At 34.9% G+C, this 14739-nt stretch overlaps 1 protein-coding gene across 2 annotated transcripts in view; it reads left to right on the top strand.

The window, feature by feature from the left end:
- Positions 1-1421: 1421 nt before the first annotated feature.
- Positions 1422-14739, top strand: part of Mob3 (MOB kinase activator 3) — a 56276-nt gene continuing 42958 nt past the window's right edge. For both annotated transcript variants that reach the window (XR_014132269.1, XM_081765969.1), the window contains exons 1-2: positions 1422-1575; positions 13256-13406. Coding sequence is in view for 1 of the 2 variants with exons in the window: in XM_081765969.1 (XP_081622095.1) it covers positions 1534-1575; positions 13256-13406 (193 nt within the window). In the remaining variant the exon portion in view is untranslated. The remainder of the gene's footprint in view (positions 1576-13255; positions 13407-14739) is intronic.

Here is a 14739-nt window from a genome sequence, read left to right as displayed (position 1 = left end):
CAAATTTGTCCACGTAGTTACCGTTCACCCTGTATATATATATATATATATATATATATATATATATATATATATATATATATATAATGAAATGACTACATTTGTAACAACTCTTGAGCAACCCGATTGATTTCGATTAAATTTTCAACGTAGATGAGGTTCGGGCCTGGAATGGTTTTTATACCTTCACTTTGAAGATGCACTTTGAAGAGAAGGGCAAGATATACAAAAATGATCGAAAATGTCCAATATTAATGTCGAATCATAGTTTTCGGAGTGGCTGATATGAACAGTGCCACTTCCGATGCCGTTTAAATCCAAATTCAGTCCCCATTAGTGCTCCTAAGGGGGATGGTGACATGTAAAAATAATTGAAAATTACCAATTAATTGAAATCAATACTGAAAGCGCTGTTTTTCACCACATTTTTCATCTGATATAAATATGTTTTTTTAAATACTAGTAACATAAAAAAATGTGATGCAGACCTACTTACAAATCAGTTTAGTACCATTGTTTTATGGTAGTATTTACAGTACCTTGTTGAAACGTTTGTCTTCAAAGTGTCAAATATAAATCGCAATAAATTGAATAATCTGCTGTAAAAGAAAATTACACCATACTGTTTTCCGATAGGTATAAGGAGCAGATGCCATACTATTTTTCGATTAGTATGGTAAAATAGTATTTTTCCATATTATTTTACCGTAAATTATTAATTATATGTAAACGTTGTTATTTTTAAGTGACTGAAGCGAGGTAATGTTACAATGATGTTTTAAAAGCTGGTCATTTGGGGGGGCCAGGAAATCATTTGGGGGAGACGGGCCCCGATGGGTCCCCCCGTGGCTACACCCCTGCTTGTAGGTGTGTCTTTACAAATATCAATAGATTTAAAATATACAAACAGGGTACTGGAAGTATACGAAGTTTTTTAAATATTGGTTTGCAGTGATCTTTTGGTTTAGCAGTTGCCATCATTCTTATTATTCGTTTCTGTATCGTAAAAATTAATTTGGCCTTGTGTGTATTTCCCCAAAATATAATACCATATGTTAAATTCAATTGGAATAATCCAAAGTAAATTGTTTTTAAAGTAGACTCTCTTAAAACATTTTTAACTACTTTAATTGCGAAATATATTTGGTTTAATTTTTTGCTAAGGTTAGTTATTTGCACATCCCAGGAAAGATTTTTATCTATCCAAATTCCTAAGAACTTAGTTGAGTTTACATATTCTATTTCGTTATTTTGAATTACAATGTTCCTAGGCTGTGCATGTTTGTTGCGCATGTGATGAAAATTGATTGCTTGTGTTTTTTCAATATTTAATACTCACTAGGCATCTTGTGTTACTTTTAATTTAGAATAAAATACAAGTGGGCGCAGTGAATGTAAACAATATCATACAAATTACTTTACTTTTATATGCGTATAGATGGGCGTTCGATCTACTGAAATTTTCGAGAACTTGCCACTGATATTTTATGTATCTTAGTTGGCAACATTGTCCACTGCTGTAGCAGGGGTGGAATGGCATTGAGCGGCTTCATGGAGTTTTTTCAAAAGGGAAAAGTAAGTATATTTGTAATTGTATATGAATTATTCCTTGCTCTATATTATAAAGTTATAATTCTGGTGAATTTGTGCTTTGTTAGTAAGTGATAACTGTTATTCACACAAGCGGAGAACTTATTACTCTATCGTAGACATCCACTTCCTGTATCGCCCGACACTTCCTGTATTATATACACAAAAAATCGGTAAACTTAACAACTTCGGAACAGTATTACTCCTCTTCATTAATTTTTCAGGGCTGTTCTAACAAGACGGACAAGGATTTTAATAGTGTGTGTGTTTTATTGTTATTATTGGAATAATTATTTGGTTATCAGCTGAGAGAATTGCAACAGGATGCGAATAATACGGGCAGTGCGAAGTTTATGCTGTATGTCTGTTACAACAACCTACATTAAGAATAATGGGAATAGTTCTATCATTGAATACATATAAGAAATATAGATTGAGAAGTTTATATCGTAGAATATTGTTGAAAATAAGATAAATTCAACAATGATAAACTACTCAGGAGTCCCTTTATGAAACTGAACACTCGATAGTATTAGAAAGAGCTCCGTTTGTTTCTTGTCATCACTATTGCTGTATGAGCTTACATATTATTTAAACCGGCCTTTGTTCCGTAGAGTAGTACAATATTTTCAGGCCTAAAAACATTAAAATTTTGTTAAAAATTAGGAAATGCATTGTTACTACTTTGGTAAGTGTTTCTCAAGAATTCCTCAGCGCACATTCATTTTAAGAGAACTTCTGCGTTTTGCATGTAAATACTGCGTCCGGAAATATGCCACAAAAAGTACAAGTGTAGAAACCACAAACCAATTTTTACTAGGTGGCTACTAAAAGCACGAACGTTAGCGAGAGGGTACGTCCGTAGGAAACAGGTGGGTAGGAAACGAAAAAACGGGATTTTTTTGGGTAAAATATCCCTTTTTCAACTTATAGCCCCTTTGGACCCCCCTGTTTTAACGCAGAAATCTGAAAAAAAATCTGGTAAATACTACTCGGTGGACTAAATGTTTGTGCAAAATTTCAATCTTCTACGTGCAAAACTAAGCCCGCCAAAAAGAAAAAAAAATCAGAAAATGCCCCATTTTACCCTATACACAGGTATATATTGAAAAAAAATCCCTGACACATCCCTAATTAACGTAGAATCATGGTTTGCACATCATTCTCTTCAGAATAGAACTGCCTTTCAAACGGTATGACTCACGTGTCTCCATCATGTATCTAAGGCGGGAAAATGACGAAAAACGGGATTTTTTGATAAAAATATCCCTTTTTTCAACTTTTAGCCCCTCTGGACCCCACCCCCTGTTTTAACGCAGAGATCTGAAAAAAATCTGATAAATACTACTAGGTAGGCTGAATGTTTATGCACAATTTCAATCTTCTAGGTACAAAAGTAAGCCCGCCAAAAATATATATATACTGACAATGTACCATATTACCCTATACAGATGGATATTTTTTAAAAATTCCCTGAGACATCCCTAATTACCCAAGGGTCATGTTTTGCCCATCATTCTCTTCAGAATAAAATTGCCTTTCAGACGGTATGACTCACGTGTCTCCATCATCTATGTGAGGCAGGAAAATGACGAAAAACGGGATTTTTAGGGTAAGAATATCCCTTTTTTAAACCCTTTGCCCCTCTGGTTCCCCCCTGTTTGAACACTGACATCGGAACAAAAAATCTGGTAAATACTACTCGGTAGACTGAATGTTTGTGCAAAATTTCAATCTTCTACGTTCAAAAATAAGCCCGCCAAAAAATAATGAACACAGGCTTAATAAGGGAAAAAATATATTTTAAGATTATGACGGCATCACCTCCTATGTCTGGACGCAGGACGGTCTGAAACCATACGTAATGTCTTCTACAATGCCTCTGGACTTGAAAAAAACCCGGACGAAAAAGCTCAAATAGAAGAGAAATAACGCAATGTACCATGAAAAACGTCCATGGTACAAAATGTACCATAGGATCCCCAAAGGGCTAATCTAGCCTGAACATGTAAGATAGTCTCAAAACTTCTTAGAGCCGTCTGCTTGATTAGTGCCTCTTATTTTTTTGGTGAATGCCAAAATAATAGCACGCAGATTGATATGTTTTTGCAAACTAATATATGATATAAGTCATTATTTATGAAAGAAAAAGTACCAGTTTCTGACAGATGGTTACTACGGCTAGGACCCGCTGATCGCAAGCACACGAATCTGTTTTCAGCGGGCAAGGTTCTAGATTACTAGTTCCCCTTCCCATTGAGCAGTAATAAAGACAGAAAACAACGTGCCCTGCGGGGCTCTAACCCGCCTTCACTCGCTAACGCTCACTCGGCAATACTATAAATTAAATGCATAAACTTTATTACAGGAAGAAACCAACCCAGCTACTAACCTACATGGGGGACCAGTAATCTAGAACCTTCCATTTCAGCGTTATATTTCTAATTAATTGAGGTTATGTTCCTGTACCTTACTTAAAATTACTCCTCCATTGCTAGTAATTGTTATTCGCAAATATTTGTTATTTTCGTGCTTTCTTGTTCACCCCGGTTACTATGAATGAATCCATATTGGGAAAATTCTGAAAAACTAAAATTATAAAACTAATGAAATAGCCTATAGTTTACGTACATTGTTTTAGTTCTTTTTCGATCCTTATTCTTTTCTGTGTTCTTTTTTTCCAGCTTTTGAACTTGTTTATCAGTGAAGTATATTATTACCAAAACTATGAGCAGTAAACTTCAATCTTTGAACCTTCCATTTTCGTGTTTGTTTACTTAGCCACGCTATAATGTACTAAAATTTTAGATAAATGAAGTTTTTTTGTTATTTCATGACTTTACGTGCATAAATTTTATTTGAGTTTGCTTTTTATTTTATTCGAAATTCCATTCAGTTTCGTTTTCGTATTCGGAGTCGATGTTGAATTGTTCATTGGCGGTAGACATGGTAGTGATTATATTGTGTGAATCTATCGAAGTATTTATGTGGTTGTGCTTTACACGTCATGTTCCTCGTACATTTTATAGTTTCTTTTAGTGTTCTTTTTCTTGATTCATGTGTGTTTGGGTTTTGTGGGTTTACAAAATGTTTTTTGTGGCATACAGTGTGGTGTTCTTTGAAATTCATTTGTTCGCAATGGGTTTATTGTTTTGCATTGTGTGATGTTATTGATGTTGCCGGTTAGTTTTGTTTTTTTTAGAGCAAGGTGGGTGAATTAGGACAAGATAAATTATTTTAAATTATTGATTAACCAAACTTCCACTTGCATTGAAGAATTTCTTTTAACAACATACATTCTAAAATAATATATGTCTGGGGTGTGTGGGGGCTCTTCCCGACCTGTTATTTTATAATTTAGGAAGAAATCCTTTATGCAAATGGTATTTTGGTTAGTTAATAGTTTGAAATAGTCTACTCTGGGTCATGGACCTAGAGGGGGCCGTCTTCTAGAACCTTGCCATCTATATTGTATTGTTGCGCAAAAGTAGTATCTTTAAACTCTCATGTGTTGGACACTTTGTATATCTTGACCAGCGAATGAGTGCAGATTGCCGATTTTGCAACTAAACTTGTAAATAATTAATCTATCACATTTCTTATTGTTCTATTCATAATAAAACATTCACTCATATGTTCAAGTTAAGACAAAGACAGTTGCGGAAGATATTTCCAGACAATTTTAAGTCCTCGGAAAGAAAGTATGCACATCGATAATCATTTGGTAAAAACTTGAGAAATAAATTGATCTCAATTTTGTACAAAGAACTTGCTCAACCTGCGCTCTCTACACAGCGCATCATTCACATATGAGCATGAATCTCCTTGTTATTCCTCACACTTGTACATATCCCTTTACAGACACAAGTGAAAGACGTCTTGATAAAATCAGCAAGAGATATCGTAAAGGGAAGATTTTTTTCGATTACTTTTTCAATATCTCGCATCATTTGCAAGATTTGAGCCTACTTCCGGTTGGGGTTTTTAATTCATGTATGATCAGTGTTTTCTTTCCTCTTGCATGCAGTATGTAATAAGCAAATACATTACACGCACAATTAAGTATAATGTTAGTGATATATGGTGTTCATTGGGCAAAACACTCCAAACAATAAAGATTCATCTTAGACTGGAGAAATGGTTATGTTTCGTTTTACATTATAATTTGGCCATGAAACAAACGCCTGAGAGATATGCAACCCACGTATGTAATTATGTGGTGTTGGGATGTATAATGCGTAGGATATGGTGCTTTATTATTTTTAAATTTAAAAACTTTCAGTGTCCGGTACCCGTAAAAGTGTAATAAAGAAATAATGTCCATGGTTTTAATTATTCAATTAGAACTGGACAATCTACGCAAAATTTGCAATCGATCAGTGAAAACGTCATCTTTCTAGAGCCTGTAGTTTCCGAGATCTCATTGTCGAAAGGATTGACCATAAACATATAAACGTTCACAAACATATAGTTTAAATGAACTCCAAAGATGGCAGCACAATTCATTTGCATTGATTTTGGAGAAGACTTATTAAAATACAAAGGGTTTGAACAATAATTTAAGAACATAAACTTTATGAAAAAGATCTATTTAAATAATTCATTTAAAGTACACGTATTTTAAAATATTTGACTGTGTTAAACGTGAAATCACAAATAACCGTAAATCAAAGGTTTGAAATCAAAAGTTAGAGGTTGGAGCTCAGGCGCTTTTATAATATTTTAATAGGAAGATCTTATGGCAAATAACTGAGTTAAAGTTGGTCTCTTCGACTTGTTTGGAAGTTATTGGCGAGAGGACATGCAGGATATGTTTTATCTCAATGCTCGAATATGCCAGTCAAAAAGAATTGGTCGAAAATCGCCAGGATTGTAAAAGCAGACTTTTGAAACGAACTTAGTGCAGCTCAAATTCAAGGATCTTAAAAGGAGCGCGCTCAGTCACGCTCAATTTTTTTGAGCTATGCTCACAGTAAGTAGGATTATATCCCTACACGCTCATTATTTAATTTTCGAATGGAAGTAACTGCCAATATCAGAATAGAAAAAAAAAATGACTTGAGTTGATTTTGAGTTTAACGTCCCGTTGAGTAGCGAGGCTATATGAGACGTGGGATCCGAACCACATGAGCTCCCGCCGGGAATCGAACCCGAGCCTCCCACGCCAAAGGCGCCTACGCTAACCGCTTAGCCACAGAGGAGTTTTAGAAAAAAAAATCAGACATTTGCATCCACAAAATAGATTTCGACTAGAAACTGAATGGTTTTTTGGTCTCTTATCATGAGAAGAATGTCTGCGATGGAGCATGGAGTATGCAAAGCATGAAGTAAGTAAAGCTAGCTTGCAAAGAACAACAAGAGGTTAATTCTTATTGTAGAGAAAATGTTCGATTTCTCAAAATAAAAGTTAAATGTATTAGATATTTTCTCGTCTCACAAGTATAAATTGTTATCAAAAACAACAACAAAAGTAATGATACGATTATAGAATAGAGTTAATTTACACAAATTAATGATGAACCTTAACTAGTGTGTTGAGTTAAAAGAATATATTTAACCCCTTGCATTCCAGGTGTGATTTTCCTATGTGCGTGCTATAATACAGGGTTCCTATTGGTCAGGGAAGTCAGGGGAAAAGACTGGAAATCAGGGAAAGTCAGGAAAGTTTTATTTTTTTTTTTTTTTCTAGTATTACTTGTACACCGGTTTCAGCTTAGCCAACCATTAATGATCGCAGTATGGAACGTTGCTCAGATTTTTATGGGAAATAAGTGGGATGTACGTATGAGCAATTAATTACTATTTGTCTCTATAGAATAAATGTTCTCATATAAATATTCATTGTTATTTATTCCTTATTTATATGTCAACGTCATCCGAAAGTCAGGGAATTTCCTCCCAAAGGTCAGGGAAATAGATTTCTCCAAATCAGTAGGAACCCTGTAATACCAGGTTTTCATTTACTGTTAAGAGACTATTATATAGGGCATAGTGTTTGTGCACGCGCGTAAACCTTCGTATCACTGATAAAAAAAAAAAAAAAAAAAAAAAAAAAAAAAAAAAGCATTGTGGAACATTTGCACTGAAAAAGGGAATTTTGATGTTTTGAAAGGATTTTTGTGCTGTTTTGGGTTGGCAACACTAACCGGAGATCAAAGACAGTTTTTTTTTTCCGATCTCGAAATACGATCTTAAAATTGCCAGTTATCGTCAAAACAAACACACGTGTGTCGTAATTGAATGCTCTCTTAGTCCTGCTATCTACTGAGACAAAACATTTTTTTTTTTTTTATTTTGTCAGTAAGGTGTTGTCACGAACTAACTCGTGGCTTGCACCCACTAAAAAATTTCATCATCTCTAGGTTTAATACGACCCTAAAAGGATACGTCTTATGATATCCCCATGGACGACTACCTGTAAGGAAATGTATTAAAAAGCAGGAAAAAAACTTAAAAGGTAGAGACTGCCCCATTAAACTTTCTCGCTCTAATTTCTTTAACTAAATCAAGTTATTTTGCAGTTATTATTGAGACATTTATTTACGAAATACAACAAAATTATAAGGCGATTTCGGAAAGCTTCGTCCGAAGAAAATTCACCCGAAAAGTAAATACCCCTTCTCGATTTTTTCGAGATATTTCTGTCATTTATTTAGGTTATTAATGAAATATTTGTTCATAAACTATCAACAAAATTACACGAGTCGTATTTAAGGAAATTCTTTTTAAAAATCATCCCCCTAAATAAAGTACTTTTTGTGAATATTTTCATGGCAAGAGATTTATGCATCTTTATAAGGTTATTAAGGATTTTTTTTTTCTTCTGAAATATGGATAATATCGCCTGCTTCGTTTTGAGAAAATAATTTGAGAAAATCACTTCCAAGAGTAAATTTCCTTGTGAATTTAGTAGAATAAACCAGTTGAGAATGCTCCACAAGTATTGCCAGAACGAACTTAAAAAGAATTATTTTTTATTATACCTTCTACAGGCTTTATAGCAATTGTTCCATGTACTTAATTACTATACTCATTAAACAATTCTTGTAATATATCTATCCATTTATAATTCCCTTCAGTACTAAATTTTTTCCACATGTTTTGTTTAAGAGTTCTGTTAAAATGTTTTACGATATGTTGTATTACGAAGACACATGCTCAAAATGGAGAACTGAAAATCAAAAAATTCGCAAAATATCTCTGTATGACTTACGGTTCCCAAGGTATGGCTCCTTAAATCTCCCGAAATTTGAACTTTTTTTGGCCAATATCTCGGGAACGACAACAGTGACACGAAAAATATTTCATCACTTCTTTGAGATAGTTGTTGATGCTCTATTTAATGGAGGGCTCAAAATTGAAAAATTCGCTAATAACACACACACAGACACATAAAGAATTCAGTAACGAAGTATTTAAGTTCGTTGAAAATGAGTTATGCTATATTGTTAGGTTATTAGTGAAACATTTACAAGTAGTGTGTGCGCGTAAAGAGTATGTATGACTCGTTAGGAAAAGACAACAATTTGCAAGTTAAGACCGTATTTTACATACAAGTAGGCCTTTATAACAATTTCTTTCAATAAAATAAACGCTCTTATTATTAAAAACGAATAGGAAAAAAGTTACTTTTTGTAGTTTCTCGAAAACTACACATTGGAATTTACTCTCAAGCGTGTGATCTATCGACTGTATGCTTTATATTTGGACAATAGTTTAGTTTAATAGTAATTAAGATGGCAGATTTTATGATAATTTTAGGCTATATCTCATTAACCAAACTGTGCTGTTGGCTTTCTAGTGTCATAATGTAGAGATTAATTAGTATAAGTTTTATGTTAATAAGTGGAATGGCTCTCCTACAGCATCAGTTTTTAGGTTTACAAATTAATTAGTTTTTCTCCATATTTTTTGGAAACTGTGCTTGAGTTTTTCATTCATGCATGTTGTGTTGTTCAGATCAATAAACTTTATCGATGCCTTTGCAGTCTTTGCTTCTGAGCCAAGCAAGGGAAGTGAGTGTTCTTTTAGCTGCTATTTATTTGGGTTTGTTGCATCTTTATTGGCGAATGGTAATTGGGTGGTGAAATTTGAGTATAATATGTGGTATGTTAGGAGGATACATGTGTTATTAGTAGGTTCGATTCTTCGATAGTGTCTCACTTATATTTTATACAGGATTGAGAAATATTTTTTCGCTTGTAAGTATCGTAGATATTGCAACGAAACTTGAAGAATAAGTTACGTATAGGCCATAATATTTTTTCAAGGGAGATTATATTCGGGTACCTGTACCGGTAACCGCTCTAGGGAGCACCAATTATATTTAAAAAAAAAAAATAAGGGAAGTTTGCTTTTGTTCATACTTCATGAACACATGTGATACATACACATTACGTATAGACCATAGTATTTTTCGAAGTGTACCTGTAGCTGAGGCGAGCGGTCCCAGGTTCGATTCTCGGTTGAAAAAGTGTAAAAAGTTTTTTTCAGGCCAGCCATCCAGAATGAGGTTTTTCTGGGTTTTACTCATTCACACCAGGCAAATGCCGAGGTAGCACCTAACTTTTAGATCCGAGGTCGCTTCCTTTCTTTCCCGTTCCCCGGATAATGTGCTCGCCGTCATGCGTCATAACGTGACGGGCTAACATAGCCTTAGATGCCGAGAGCCTAGAATTTTAAATCCTAAATCCTGTAGTCGATCCCGGTCTAGGAGTCACAAAATTTCAAAAAGGGATTTTTTTTTTTTTGTTTTTGTAGGGCATTATCGCGATTTTTCTTTTTTGTTGTACATCATGCTTACGTACGCATTATTCCATTTGAAAGCTTGTTTTATTCTGAAATGAATGTCGTATCAGCCATGATACTCGGATGAATAATACTGAAGCAGTAGCTACTTAATTAAAAGTTACTTTTCTCAAAAAAAAAAAAAAAAAAAAAATATATATATATATATATATATATATATATAAAAGGGTTAACTGGATTTTAATTTTTTTTTTTTTTTTTGAAAGAATGAAATGTTAAATGGAAATGAAGTGGAAATCATATTTAAATTCTCATTTTCAGTTGCCAGTTTGCTTTCTTACGATTAAAATACCTTTGTAACATGCGATAATCGTACTGTACATAGCGTATTTCACCAAATACAGAACAAATCGGGAGTTTCCTGATCTTTTTAATAGATCTCCGATTTTTCGTTTTTTGTAACTATCCAGGCATCCCGTTGAGAAAATAGAGGTAGATCCTCAGTGATTTTCTCTTTGCCTTCGAGCGACGAAAGGAGAGAAGAAAGTATGGTGATCGTATATATATATATATATATATATATATACACTAATTTACACGTTTCGTGGCCAATACATACCGAAAAATTAATTTTACAATATCTGTCTGTTTGTTCTGGTGAGCATTCACCTAGAGGCAATAAGGTTCAACGTATCGAGACCAAATTTATAACTTAAAGATTCTTATGTGATTTTCCATACGGGTTTTTCTTCCCACCCTTAAAATTAAGGGTAGTTTACTGAAACGTGAAAATCGAAATTTGCAATTTTCTCAAAAACGACTCTTAACAATTTTGTTTATATCTCATAAATCAGTTTTTCAATAACAACCCCATACCGTGGTATAAGCCATATATTTGGGAAAATATTGAGAAGGGGTAGTTTATTCTTGGGGAAAATTTCCTTTGAACGATTTTCTCAAAACCGACTCAGACAAATTTATTCACATTTTATAAGTAAATATTTCAGTAATAACCTGACAATATGGCATAACTCATTTGCCCGAAAAAATGTACGGTACGAAGGATACTTTATTCTTGGATGTGAACTCTTAAAAAACAAATCAGGCGTAATTCGTCATATTTGATACATAATAATATTTCATTAATAATACTATGGCATAACTCGTCTACAAGGGGTAATTCATTCTTAGGGATTAGCTTTTTCGGGCGATTTTCTCAAAAACAAAACAACTCAGGCAATTTTGCTCAATTTGCTGATTTACAGGGTGTCTATCGGTCACGAAAGTCCTGAAGAAGTCACGAAATCGGAAAACGGTCCTGAAAGTCAAGAAAAAGTCAGGAAATTTAGGTTTTGGGTCACGATTTTTTTTTTTTTTTTTTTTTTTTTTTTTTATCTGTACAAATATAGGTACAGGCTGGAAAATTTTGTTCTATAAAACGTGAAAATTCACAACCAAAACTGTCTATGGTCAGCTTTACACGCTACCAAATCGCAAGCAAAGCACGCTTCGATTGCATGGATGAAAATTCGGTCTAATTCGCACCCAAATTCGCTCTTAAGAATGTTACGAAATTTTCAGGTTTGGTAAAGAAAAAGTCACGAAATTTCATTTTGGAATTTTAGTAGACACTCTGATTTAGCACTAGTGGAATCAGAGAATTTCTAACTCTTCTCCCAAATCAAAAAGGGCCTCAAAGATAATAATTTTGCCACCGTAGAAGACATCCAAACCAACGCAGCGGCTGAACTGTGGAGCATATAACAGGATAGCAATGGCAGCAGCGGTGGAACAAGTGTGTGTGTGTGTTCACAAGGAGCCTGTTTTGTGTTAATAAATAGTTACAACGAAATTCCTGGTACTTTTTGACTGTTCCTCGTACACATTTATCCCTTGTTTTGTATTGTATATCACAGAAACCAGAACTTGTTTTCTTTCTTTGGGAGTTATAGTTTCACTCCATATATATAGCGTGCAGTAAAAATATTGTTCAGAAGTCACCATGAGCGTTGAGACACTTGTCCTACTGTGTCACTAACTTACAAATGCCGTCCATGTAAAAGTTGGACGGCTGACTATCAAACCAATCACGCACAGTGTCCTGAGCCTCAGCATCAGACTGAAATCTCTGACCTTTCAGTGTCTTTTTTAAAGGCCCAAAGATGTGAAAGTCACAAGCTATGAATTGAATACTAATGTGTCTGTCCGCAGCTATAGCCGCATTCACCTTTTCACGCGCGTCTTCTGTGGCAATAACATGGGCTTGACCAGGACGGGGATAATAAATGGTTTGTTCACGCCCCTTCCGAAACATTCTGGCTCAGTCCACCACTGTTGTTTTGGAGGCGCATGCATCACCATATACGTCTTTCATACGCCGGAACACTTCAGCTGGTTGACAGCCTTTGACACTCAGAAACTGAGTGAGAGAGATACTTTCTTTATTTCTGGGCCGGGTCTGGATCAATTTCGAGGGATAAATAGCCCATCGTCTAAGGAATAAGAATTGTTCTATTTGGGACAGGCTCTGCTCGGTTCGCTTTATATATGGCATTTGGTTTGTAGGTTCGCACACCGGGAGCTTCGGAGTTCGGTTCACCGACTGAGTTCCACTTATAGAGAATACGTAACAATCACTGCTTTTCTTGAAATTTCTAGCTACCCGTATCTGAACACACAGTCCTTGACAAACAAACTGTTTGTATTAAATCTTAAAAATTCTCCATATGAAGTCACCTTCTCTCGGGAGATGAGAACACACACAAACTTAAACCATGAGTTTGAACTAAACTGCCTGTTTCCTTTTTCATTTTTGTCTTTCAGTACTTCCTTTCCAGATCTGAAATTACGACCTTTTTCTAAAATCTGTTGCCACAAAATACATATGTTAATAAGAATAATTTTCTTTTTCTTGTAGACTTTTCGGCCGAAGAAGAAGTTTGAGCCTGGCACCTTGCGTTACTCACTCCACAAACAGGCTCAGGCTTCGTTAAGCTCCGGAATCAACTTGAGAACAGTTGTCAAATTACCAGCCGGAGAGGACCTCAATGACTGGATTGCAGTCCACGGTATGTCTTGGAAAGTTTTCGCTTTTCTTTCTTTCTTTCTTTTTTAAAAATTTATTTCTGTAAGGGTTTGAAAAGTTTTCAAAATTTGAGTTTAGTAAACTAATTAAGTTTGTACGATAGTTGGCAATCGACCATATTTATTTTGCATTTGTTATGCTTTTATTGATCTATTTAGTAGCAAAAGTAAGTGAAAGTTAGCGGTGTTGATTACCCGCGTCATCGTTATGTCTTTTTTTAATTCATTAATTTTTATAGGGAATTATTCTTTTCTTTTCTTTGCAATGGGCGGAATTTTAATAGTTTCGTTTTATTACTTGATTCTTTAAACATTGTTAAATGTCCTTTGTTTTGTCAAAATACATTTCCGTTATACAAGATTAGCTTAAATGATTAATCGGGTTTCAAAGCACCGTTTATTTACAAGTATACAACGTACAAAGACTGGTGATACATGGAAAGATACATACATTCTCCAAGTTTGTGGTACATTCTGCAAATGTTCAATGTGTGCGCTCTTGGTCACTCGATAGACATCCAAATGGTAATCCAGTTCCATCCATACGTTCACTAGCATGTTTTCGTGAATGTCCGTCACAGTCGCAGTTCTACAGTTCTCGCAGCGTTGTCGGCATTTGAAGTACATAAACTTTGTTCTTAACGTAACCCCACAGAAACAAATCACATGGTGTGAGATCTGGCGACCTGGTGGCCACGGCAACAGGAACATCACCCAGACCAGCGCGATGTATCCAGTGATGTGGTCACTTCTCTGGCGAAAAGAACGCAAAATACTGTGGTGACAAGGTGCAGCTTTTCCGTATGTGCATACGAATGCGCGCTGAATGCTCGTAACCGACGAACACTTCGTATATTTTAACACACATATACTCTTCTGCATTGCTGTCATCTTGTAGTGCCGTCACATACCTGCTATCTAGCGTGCACGCTAACTACGAGACGGGCTCTTTAAACTTGGTGAGTATATATTTTTTTTTTTCATATATCACCCCGTCTTTGTACGTCGTACTTAAATAAACAGTACTTTGAAACCCGATGAATTATTTAGGCTAGCCCAGTATGTACTTAATTTTTCATGAAGTAACGGCGTTTAAACGAATTTGAAGAAGTAATCAGTTGAATGAAATCATTAAAATTCCTTTTCATTTCGGACAAAACAAAAAGTAATTCCCATAGAAGTCAGCGACCTAAAAAGCGAGGACGGTGTACGTTCAGCATCTTTAAAACCGTACCTACTAAGCTTGTAGGTTAAAAAGTTTCCATGTGTTTTAGAAATAGCTTCTTCGTAGAGTTAGCGTCAATATTTTGCGAAGTG

This window comes from Thermobia domestica, chromosome 7 (assembly GCF_964235325.1).
Source record: "Thermobia domestica chromosome 7, izTheDome1.hap1.1, whole genome shotgun sequence".
Lineage (NCBI taxonomy): Eukaryota > Metazoa > Arthropoda > Insecta > Zygentoma > Lepismatidae > Thermobia > Thermobia domestica.
The sequence above is the reverse complement of the archived record's forward strand: the minus strand, read 5'-3'. Positions and strand labels throughout refer to the sequence as shown.